This window comes from Beta vulgaris, chromosome 1, assembly GCF_026745355.1.
Source record: "Beta vulgaris subsp. vulgaris cultivar EL10 chromosome 1, EL10.2, whole genome shotgun sequence".
Classification (NCBI taxonomy): Eukaryota; Viridiplantae; Streptophyta; class Magnoliopsida; order Caryophyllales; family Amaranthaceae; genus Beta; species Beta vulgaris.
Window position 1 is genome coordinate 46,557,325 of NC_079202.1, and position 12,087 is coordinate 46,569,411.

The 12,087-nt window shown below is 34.8% G+C and overlaps 2 protein-coding genes across 2 annotated transcripts in view; one reads left to right on the plus strand and one right to left on the minus strand.

The window, feature by feature from the left end:
- Positions 1-3,821: 3,821 nt before the first annotated feature.
- On the plus strand, positions 3,822-5,392 carry LOC104892385 (hypothetical protein). The gene is made up of 2 exons (XM_010678307.4): positions 3,822-4,330; positions 4,614-5,392. Exons 1-2 carry the CDS (start codon positions 4,079-4,081, stop codon positions 5,061-5,063), a joined length of 702 nt encoding a protein of 233 aa, XP_010676609.1. The 5' UTR covers positions 3,822-4,078; the 3' UTR covers positions 5,064-5,392.
- The window catches only part of LOC104892391 (carbon catabolite repressor protein 4 homolog 1), a 28,965-nt gene continuing 21,389 nt past the window's right edge, over positions 4,512-12,087 (minus strand). The window contains exon 12 of the mRNA XM_010678319.4: positions 4,512-5,030. The gene's annotated coding sequence lies outside the window, so the exon portion shown is untranslated. The remainder of the gene's footprint in view (positions 5,031-12,087) is intronic.

Genomic DNA, 12,087 nt, shown 5'->3' on the forward strand with positions numbered 1-12,087 from the left:
TTGTTTGTATCTTGTTTTTCTTTAATATCTATTATAGATGTCGTTTGGCCTTCAATTGATGAAATTTCTTTTTTTTTTAAAAAAAATGACCCAACCATAAAACACATAAAGGGATCACGAAACCGACTGCAAATTGATCGATCGAATAACATGCTTAAAAGTCTTAGAAAATCCATTCCACCTTGCTGGTTAAATCTTTTCATGCTGAAACTTGCACCCTGACCTATCAGACTCTTAGTTTGCCTTGTAAATCCACATAGATCCAACCAAGTTCTTTCGAGCATTTCATGTAATTTTTAAATACGAAATTTGAATTCTTCCGCCATGTATATACTAGATTTTAAACATTATTTGCTTTATAAAATCCATCTTATATCCAAGTGATCATATGATGATCTATTATCACTAGTATAAATGTTAATTGCGACGGTCATTAAAGGGCATATTGTTGCGGTTTTGGCTGTGCAACAATTATTACCTATTGCTGCGTTTTATTGTTGCGGCTAGAGGTGGGCACGGGTCGTGCCGGGACGGCCCACGTGCCAAGCCCGCATGCCTCGTGCCACAACGTGCCGTGCCAAAACGGGCCAAGAAATGCTCGTGCCGTGCCGGGCTCGTGCCAAGTTGTAAAATCTAAGGCCCATGCAGACCCGGCCCACGTCCGTGTCGGGCCGGCTCGTGCCGTGCCATCATGCCTTATACAAAATTTTAAATATTATGAAATTTTAACCAAAATAAGCGTGCCAACTTGTGGGCCGGCCCGTCGTGCTTGTGCCGGGTTCGTGCCAAACTTTTAGAATGTTGTTCATGCATGGCCCACGGCCCACCACTCGTGTCGTGCTCATAGCGGGCTCGTGCTGGGCCGGGCTCAAATCGTGTCGTGCCGTGCCGTGCCGTGCCGGCCCTCGTGCCAGCCCTCGTGCCAGCCCAGCCCATGCCCAGATCTAGTTGCGGCTCTTACCCAACAACAATAGGTATTTTTTTTAATAACTAGCACTTAGAGATGTATACATAATTTTACTCAAAAAAAAAAAAAGAGAATGGAAGTATTAGAATATCGCTACACTTATTCACTGGATATATCCACACATACTCGGAGCTTGCTACGTTTACCTAGTGGCCGGGTAATCTATCGAACATAAAATCATAGATTTTTTTTTCCAACGTTAGATAAAAAAGAGAGAAATAGGCGCGGGGGAGAGGGACATGAAGCAAACAAGCAATATAGGTGGATGTAGTTGTTAAATTAAAGCAGGGGTGTTGAGAAGAATTAAAGCTTATAGGATAGAGTAATAAAAGTGTTGGATTCATAGGTCATGGGGATGTGGTTGTTATAAATTTATAATAGCTGACGATGGAGCTAGGAGAAAGTGTTGTTGAGTGCTTTTAATTTCCTTAAAAAACTTTAGTATAAAAATTATAAAATTATGAATGAGAGGGTATACTTGTTTGAGTGACCCAATTCAGGAAGCTGTATTCATGTTATTACATGTAATGGAAATGAATACTACTACTACTACTTAAATATTGAATATTGAATATTGAATCCGCCCTCCCCATTAAAAACTCATCAGTAATGGGAGAGAAGGGGGGCATTGAAGACCCTTGTTCAACTGTACAACAGACTCTCCATTTAATGGCTTACTTTCTCTCTCCTCTAACGTCACCGCCTCTATTTACTACTTTCACTCTCTTTCTCTCTCCTTATTTTAGGATCATCCATGATCATTTTACCTAGGTTAGTTCCGTCCCAACATTTTGCATCCAGTATTGTTATATGTGAATGTGATGGCAACTTAAGTGCTATTCAAGTTGTATAATTCTGACTAGTTTTTAAGCCCGGGCTATGTCCCGGGTAAGAAAAAATTTTATTTATTAATATAATACTTAATGATAATAACACTAAATACAACTTAACCTAGTGATTAAGACTTTAGTATATGTACTTGAGATCAAACCCTATACTTTGCAATTTCTAAAAAAAATTATTGACATGGATTACATGAACTAAAACTCCTTATAGAAAGAGCGCCACGTGGCACAGTTTCTTGTTTATACACGCCTTTTAATATATTAGTATAGATAAAAATATTTTGTAATAATACTCATCACTCATCACTCATCACTCATCACTCATGCATTGTATTGTTGGATATACATATACTTGGCTACCCAATTTATTTTTATATTACTATGAGCTATATATACAATATAGCACATGGTCGGGTGGTAAGATGCTCCTTAAGATCATATGAACAAACTTAGTAAAGGCTCTTTGAGATATGCAATTCTCTTTACTTTTCCTCAAAGAAACAATATGGTAAGCAATTGTTTAATTAACATGTTAATTGATTAGACTGAATATTGCTCATTAAGATTGGGTATTTTTAAATCAAAATTCATGTTTTATAATTGTGTCGTACTTTAATTTTATGTGGTTGCTGATCTTTATAGATAATTTTGATAGTAATATATTGCAGAGAAACAAGTCAACAAACGCAACACCTCATGCCAAAAAAATGATAAGTCAATAGCTGTAAACATAAAAAGACCATAATAATTTTAATTCCCATAATAGACGATGTGATTTTTATCTATCATCATAAGAACTAATATCTTGATGATTAGAAACACAACTAACTCTTTCATGAAATGACTCATTAGCAAAGTGAGTTATATTTACTAGATTATCAAAATTGTATTCTCATCTCATGCAATGGCGAATATTGGACAAAAAAGTTGTGTGGCCAAGGTCAGGATACCAACGATTCAATCCCTAACCTCTCGTTTAAAAAGTCAAATACTATTATAACAAATAAGTTTGACAAGCAAGAAATGGAAAATTTCCTTCATTTTTTACTACGTTAAGGATCTCCTAGAATCAATTTATATCACCATATATGATTTCTATGTTTCGTTTTAACCCTGAGTTGTAGTGGCAATCGTTTAAACGCTCAATCTAATATCTTAAAATACAACTCTTGATACTTTACCAACTAAACTATATAAAATCTACATATTACAAATTACAAATTACAAATTACAAATTACTCCGTACCTATCAACCCTTGAGGAGCTCGAGTTCTCAACAATTATACAATTGTTATATGCATGAATTCTACATAACCTAATATTTTCTTTTTTCCTTTTTTAGAATCCCCATTGAGGATCCTATGGTAAAATGAAGGGTCTTGCCAAACCGACACCTCTCGCAGGTTAAACCGACTAGGGTTTACGGGAAGACACTTGAAGATTGGAGGGAATAGCAAGGGGAAATCCTCTTCCAAAAGGCCTGATTATATCCTACCGGAGAAAGTATAATCTCAAATACTTCAGATATACAAAATGTAGGAAAGTTTCACGAGAACGTATAATACCAAAAAAAAAAGGACGCAAGTGGTGAGTTGTGATGACTGAAATGCAACCGCTAGACAGGGCAGCAGGATCAGGTATTGCAATTAAGTGAGGGAACGTAATAACAATTGAATAAATAAAAAGGGGTGCGTAAATATTGACTATGAGAGTTGGTTAGGACTACGCCATCCAAGCTATTAAAGATCAGCAGCTCCGGAAATACAGTGGATTAATTGAATTCAAGAAGCCAACTTCAATTTGGTTGAGACTTGAGCATGCTAAACTACAAAAATTATTAAAAGAGACGGTCTAATTTTAATATAAAAATAGACTAGTCACTAAATGGATTAAATTAATCACCGAAAGAAATTAACCTAGTCACTATTGAGTTAGTTCTCTTTTTAATATTGGGCTTACCTATTGCCTAATTTTAATTTAAAAGTAAGCGGTCTCTAACAAGACAAACTCACTAAACTAAAGGTGTCAACAAAAAAATTTAAAGAAAATAAAAATTAAAAAAGGAAATTAATAAATATCGTAGTTGTAGTAGTAGTAGTATTAAATGTGGGCCACCCTAAATCCACCTTTATATTTGCCCTCTTAGATTCTTCCTTACAGTTCTTTGCCTGCCCTTCTCCCTTCCTATTTAAGGACCAAAACATTTACACTCCCCCACTTGATCTTTCACCAACACACCCAGATTAGAGCTCAAGTGAGAGAAACTATGGTATCATTTCAAACATCTTTCCTCCAATTAAATGATCAAAGAAAACCTATTTCAGAAACTGATCATGATCATACCAATTTCAAGAATATGAAAAGGAAGTGGAATGACACACAAGATGAGGAGGTCATTCTTCCTTACAAACATTGGAAGAATCCTAAAGCCACCTTTGCTACCAAAACTTTTTCCGATATCGAACTTCATCTCGAGACTCCGTTGCCATCCGAGTGGCAACGTTGCCTCGATATTCAGGTAAAGATATTATTTTTATTATCCGACTACTTAATTAACTTTTTTATTCCCAATTTGTCATCCCTTTAAATTTCGGATGCAGAAATTATATGTAATCATAAAGTATTGATAAATTACTATTGGTCGATTTTGCAAAGACTAACAAGTTTTAACATATTGATACATAACCTTGAACGATTGATAATATGAAAATAGAATGAGTATATTACTTCCTTCTCTTTCTTTAATTTCATAGTTGAAAAAGTAAAAAGTTTTTACTAAACATTCTATATTTTGCATGCAGTCAGGGGAAATCCACTTCTACAACACCAGAACACAAAAACGAACACTGAGAGATCCAAGGGAAAGTTCAGAGCCATCAAGTCCTAGGGATTATCACATGAGTTTGGACCTTGAGCTTAACCTGCCTTGTGGTTCACTCAACCATAATAATTACTCAAAATCAACATCAGAAAAGAACATGACTACGATGAAGAAGAAATCCAGCAACTCACCACCACCACCAGCTTCTACTGATCTTTTAAGAAATTTGAGCACTGTTGGAAAGACAAACACCATTGATATCGAGGCTACAGACGAGGCAGCAGAGATGGTGGCGACCGCTTGCAAGCGGTGCCATATGCTGGTGATGCTCTGCAAGTCTTCACCAACATGTCCTAACTGCAAATATGTGCACCCACCATGCCAGAGCCTTCTTGACCTGTTCAAGCCAAGACTTAGCCTCTCTTGCTAGTTTATATTAGTCATACCAACAAATGAACTAATGATCATAAGCTTGAGTGTTAATAGTTATTTAGGTAATAATAACAATAATAATAATAGTAATAATATTGTTAGTTATGCTTCTTTCTTAAAAAATACAGATCATTAGTAAGAAATCAGGGTGAGTTTACTGCTTAGTTGGCTCCTTAATCATCACTCTTCAAACTGGTCAAAGTGTAGAATTGCAAGGAAAGGTCAAGAAGAACCAAGTGTACATATGGGGGGGAGATTTAAAAAAAAGTTTTGAGGAGCCATCTCAATCAATCTTCATATATTTAATACTGTTCTTTTTTCTTCTTATTTTCTTCTGTGCAACTGCATTGATCACAATGGTTACACAAAGTGATGGGCTACCAAAGTGTTACTAGAGTCTTGTGTTTTGGTACTATTTCATCATGCAAAACAAGTGGTGTACTATATCAACCGCTATGGTTTCTTCCTTATAAAAGGCAAAGAGTAATCTACGCCTATTAATACACCCAACTCCCACCTAGCTAACAACATTCATGACTGAAGATGTTTACATTCACCAACACTTACCTGAAAACTGAATGGATGAGAGCGAAAGTTTATATGCATGTTCCTCTGAGAGTGTACAGAGCAAACATAATGTGTGCTAAAATTCCCCCAAGAAAGGGTGAGAGTGTGATCTTCCCCTAAGAGTTAAGTTAAAAATAAAAGGTCCCTGTTCAAGTGTCGTACATAAAGACTTTTAACTACTTCCAAGTTACAAATATATCTCTTTTACGGGATATACTTCAATTATCTTAGTTCACTGTCCAGCTTACGCTTATGCTTTACAAAGTGAACATTCATGTTGACAATGGCTGGCAACTGTAGACCTATTTATTACTAATGATAACAGTAGTAGCTAATGCTTAAAATGAGACCTAAACGAAATAAATGCATGAATTATGGGGGACGATCTATCACAATAACTAGTGAAGCAACTTTTAGTGATAGTTTGGTTGACATACAATATACAGATTGGAGAAGTTGTTTATCTAGTTCCCCCAACCGTTGGGTAAGCAGAACTTCTTATAGGAAGTACTATTTCCCGCGATCAACCAAACAATTTACAGGAAATAAACACTCCCGAGGAATTGCAGAACTTTTTGGAAGATAACTCCCTATATCCGACCAAACGACCACTTAGCAATGCCTAGCGATGATCAACACCAGATTTCTCTAGGCCAAAGTGTGTGCTACATGAACCTGGCAGCCACACTAATTTTCAGAGCTGAAGAGGTTTATAGATGGGAGCTCTTTACTAGCTTTCAGTTTTAGGAATCCTACAAGAAGACCTAAATGAGAGAAACATGACAATTGAAAAATATGGGGCTTCAATAGTTGCAAAGATCATTCAAGACACAATGTCACAACATGGAATGATCATACAGACAACCAAATGCACAAGCCTTAAAAAAGATCATGCCATTTACATCTGATCAGTGATCACAATGATGAAGTTAAGATCTGTCATGGAATAGCATGCAGAAAATACCATGGAATGATTCTTCGACCGCTATAGTTAGTTCTAGTGGTTAGAAGAAATGGGGAAGCCCTCAATGATAAATTTGAATAGAGCAGGGCTCTCACATGGCTCAATAATAAAGCTGAAGCATTTCAGTTTGTTAGGCTTAGGTTGTGCTGAACATGATGCATATCCAAGCCAACAGAAAGGTGTTGAGCTAGCTTCTAGTGATGTAAATGTTAGGTGATAGCTGATAGGTATTAAGATAGTAATTAAAACGGGTACTTCTGATAGATTAGCAATTAAATCAGTTCCAGAAGTGTCAAACAATAATATTATAGATCTTATATTCTGCATTTTTAGCTAGCTTTTCACAAGCGAGAGAAAGTACCATTCGGTTTCTTAAGCTATTGTTTCCCCAAAAGTTAACCAAACACCACAGGCTGAACTACATTTTCTCCATCGTAGACAAACTAGAAAGTAACTTAGAAGTTATGCCTAACACAGCCTTACTGACATCATAAGAGATGGATGCAGTTAGTTACATGATTTCTCATTTGAACATCTATTAGTCATGCAATGAACCTGAAAACATCAGATACTAACACCCCCCCCCCCTATCCTGCTTCCTGCATGAGAATCTAAGAAGAGACATTGGAGAAATGCCACTTCATCCCATAAAAACTTCACATTTAGTAATCTACTGTTAGAGCTTAATATCTTGTTCTATATCATAAAAAATATACTGTTAACCAATATCTTTACAAGTACAATATATAGCTATCTCCTTTTAAAAAACTTATGTCACTGAAAGTAAAGTATTCATATTGTTACGACTCCCTCCCTTCCTAAAAAATCTTTATTAATCGTGTAGTCAAAGTTTATAAACTTTTGATTTACATATTAAAAATTATAATGTAGGACCTTGTACAAATTTATTTTAATATATATTATCAAATTATCAATTTTTCATAATACTCCCTCCGTTTCCTAAAGATCTTCCCACTTTCCGTTTAAGGGTTTTTCCAAAAGATCTTCCCACTTTTGCTTTATTCCTTATTTGGCAAAACAAATTTCCCTATTTACCCTCTCATGTCACTATCATATGGTCCATCATTACATTATTAATTCAATTTTACTCTCTTTCTCTCTCCTACTTTAACCCCTTTTTATTTGTTTATTTATCTTAACCCCTTTCTCTCTCCTACTTTACTCACACCATGCCCCACACAACTTGATTTTCCTTGGTATCTGTGGGAACAGTAAGTGGGAAGATCTTTAGGAAACGGAGGGAGTATATCCTAAAATGTAAAAGAAGATATTGATGATCATATGTGTGCATTAGAAACCATGTCACAAGCAAATGGAAGATTTTTAATGAACAACCAGAGAATATAATAAGACAAAATAGTAATTGATACTTATACTTGAAAAATATGAAAAATCAAAAGAAACGCATAGAGTATTGTATAGAAATAAATTACATTAGCAAGTGTGTCTTAGAGATTGCGTGCATCATGCAGATTTATTAACATCTTAATCGGACAGGGATGGAATTACAGATGATAAGCTTAATACCTGTTGCTATGCGATGGGATTTTGCTCCTTAAAGAAATTACTGGTTCATTTCTTAAATTAGCGTTTGGGAACCATGAAGGGCGAAAATAGGAGGATCATATGGAAATTTATTTTCAATTATCAGTTTAGGTGTCATAATCTTATCATAGTCAATGGAAGATAAATTGTGAGGATTCTAATAATATTATTGCCATATGCCATAGGCTCGATTTCCTTTATTTAGTCGCAGAAAACAAGTTAAAGAAAAGAAAATGAGAGTTAGCCCCACAAATAAAGGCTGGGGTCACTACCAGGTAGGAGGGAAGTTCATTTACTATTGGATACGCAGACAAGGTTTTCATTTATAGTCCAGACTAGTTATTCAATGACCCCTAACATTTTGCTTGCTAGGAGTATTCAATATTCTATTGTATTCACCAGCTGCAAAACTCATAGCAAGCTACGGTTGCATTAATGTCTCAACTCTCAAGGGTGCACATTTTTCCGTAAATGCTGATCCATCTTTGGATAGAACAAGACGGACATTGCCACACCTCATAAGGTAGACAACCCACTACTGAAGAGTATTAAAAAGAATTATTATGTTGAGTTAGACTCCATTACCACAACCCTCAACAAGTCTTTATTAATAGTGGATAGTCTACTCGGTGGGTAGACAAAGTTTTTCTGAACAAGACTTGCATTCCACTAGCTTGCAGCATATTCTAATTACCATAATCCACTCGTCAAAAAAAGTAAGAGCTGGTGATCTCTAGCACCCCAATAATCCGAATAGAGATAATGAGAGAAATCCGGAACCGACCTGAATTTACCAAGAGAAACCAGAACCCAACCCGACCTTGACGTAAACAAGGCAACAGCCTCAAAAAGGACATGGTTTGCCTCTTTTATGAGATAAATGGCATTAGTGTGTTTTACTAAAAAATATGTTTGAGCATAATTGATAAGAAAATCAACTGATCACAAAAGATTCCAACTTGCCATAAGGGTCTAAAGTAGGGCTGATTAACAGACGAGGTCGGGTCGTGTTCGGGTTCGAGTTGATAATAAAAGGGTTGAACATGTCCCAACCCAAACCGGATTGAAAAACTTAACCTTGACACGGCCAGTTTATTATACGGGTTGCCCATATGACCCGTTTAACCCATTTACATATTTATTACAATTAGATTTTTATTAAAATTCATTAGTTTTCAACAATAAATTCACATAAAAGTATGCATGATTAGATTTTATTTTCTGTGTTCTACAATTAGTATTTTTAAAATTTTAACAAAATTTAACACAACATTTTAAAAAAATTATATTTTAATGAGTTAAACAACTCAAAGCAGGTTAATTTCGAGTTGAAAATGTCAACCTTAACCTAACCCATCTAATTAAATGGTAGTCGTGTCAACCGATTTACTTAAATAGGTCAAAAATCTCAACCCAAACCTGCTTATTTCAGGTTAGGTTCGAGTTCGGTAAACGGGTAAGCTCTGTTTTAAACAGCCCTAGTCTCAAGGCTACAAATAAATCATAGTATTTTTAAAACATAAAAATGCTTGCTCTAGTGGCAAACCACTTAGGCCACAAGCTACACTATTTCCCAATATCCACTACAACTTTGTTCTTACTAAAATAAGTTTGGTTCAACAAATATACTTCCTCCTATATGTTTTAAATGAAATATTGGGTAAAATGACACTATTCATAAATCAATTTTGACTCCAATTTATCACCATTATATAAAGAAAAACATAGTCAAGTGGGATCTTATTAAATTCGTCTCGATGCACAAGTTATAACTTTTTTATAATATTTACGTGTGCAGAACTAAAGATATCAATGATAAAAGAAGCGCATTGAGTTGCGTGAAAAAACATACTTTTCATTTAAAACAGAACGGAGGAAGTATGTTAAGTTCAAAAACAAGATTTAAGTTGAGCAAAATAAGGTAAGTTATGAAAACCTGAGTGTTCAGAGTAAGTCAAGTTCGGAAAAAATAATTAAGTTCAACAAATGAAAATTGAGGTAAATAGAGCAGTCTAAGGAAATCTAATGTTCCAACTTTTTCTGAAAAGATGGATCTGAGTCAGGTGTAAAGTCCTGTGATGGAAGATCAGCCTCCAAATTGGAAATCATAAACCTTGCTCTAAGAAGTTTCCACGGGTCAACAATTCTAATTAAAGAACTGGAACCAAGACTCTGTTCACATATTAGTCTTAAAACAAAATTTCAGAGCTTACTGAATAATAATTATAGAAATTTCAGAACTGAGATTCTTAAGACCGTCAAACAACAGATTAAGTTCATAAATTATACATTTTCGAGATTTCCTAGCATCTAGAGGCAGAATTCAATCACGACTCACTCATCAAATGCCAAACACAAAAGCCAACCACTTGCAATTTTAAAGTCATGACTAAATTCAGAACAGAACTAGGATGCATCATAAATCAGGTGGCAATACACAATAAACTGAAGGAAATTACAAATAGAATTGAAAGTGCCTATTGAAGGGCTGAAGCATTCTCAGAACCCAAAATCTTTGGTTGACTTCACAACTAATTTACCACAGTTATTGGTAACACAACAAGTCTAACTTTCTAAGACAAACAATCTAAAAAAGTCAAACCTTAAAATAAATCATTGCATGTTCATTCTAAATACATAATGAAAATATCTTTGACTATTTCTTGTTCTACATTAAATATAGTTTTGACATCAAATAAAATTAGAATATGATGTCAATAATTTGATCAAAATTTACAAATCAAAAGCAGTGAGACACGATTCTAACAGTCCTATGTAAATTTTAAAAGGGCTTCTATGTAGAATTACCTTCATTGCAAGTCATGTTATGACAATCTTATACTATCATCTTTGACTATTTCTGTTACTACAAAGTCAAACACCTTATTATTCAAATGATCTAGTACCTTTGTGGGATTAAATTTCAGGTCCCATTATGTTAAATACCACCAATAATTAGTTCAAATAGTAACAAAAATCTATGAGAAATATGAGGAAAAGAAAAGGAAAAAAGATTAAGACAGTCAATAGTACGCGCCTCATACTATAAATTTTGATGAAGAAGTAGATCTATTGACAAAGAGGTGATTATTTATACCCATTCGGCTAATTAGTTAGATATTTAGTGTTGCCGCACTCCAAAATTATTTTATACCATTAAGGACAAATTAGGTAATACCCTGACTAGGAGAGCTTCTCAATTTGTATGTTCCACTACCTGATTGAAATATTATATATTTGTGAATTTAAGTAAATTGATTTCAAAATGAACATAAATTTTCCAACAAACGCTTATACCATCTCATCATGTTCACTCGACATTATCTCTCGAATCAGTCTTTAAGACCTCATGAAGACATATAGCAGAAATATAGTATGCCACTAGCCCCTACTATAAAGAAAGTAGCCCTTATTACGATTATATTAAATAACATCACAATTTGTCCAAAGATTGATATCATTAATTTCTTTCATTTCTCCTTTACTTTTCTTCTCATCTTTTCTGCACTTTCTCTTTTCGCTAAAATCTACTTCCCTTTCAATCAACTTTTAAAAAATGATCCCCCTAAAATAAAAAAGAACAAAGAACGTCTGAAAGTGAGGTAACTACCAAAAGCAGATATCTGCATTTCGAGAGAGGGTCTTAGAAGACTAAAGGATAACATAGACGCAAGATAAAAATGTGGTTTCTCTAGAATGTCGCCAATAATGCTCCACAATCATAATCAAGAGAGGGTCTTAGAAGAGTAAAGGACAACATCAAAAGCAAAATCAAAATATGTTTTCTCTAGAATATCATCAATGTTCCACAATCACAAGTCCATTAATAGCGGTCAGGAGGCAAGCTAAAAAAAAAATTTGCTGCACCTCCCAAAAAAAGTTAACACAAGGTATAGTTACTAAACTCTTCGATGCAAAACACAAG

Coding starts and splice junctions, on each gene's coding strand:
- LOC104892385 (XM_010678307.4), top strand. CDS start 4,079: ATGGTATCATTTCAAACATCTTTCCTCCAATTAAATGATCAAAGAAAA. Junction 4,331..4,613: donor AACGTTGCCTCGATATTCAG/GTAAAGATATTA, acceptor TTTTGCATGCAG/TCAGGGGAAATCCACTTCTA.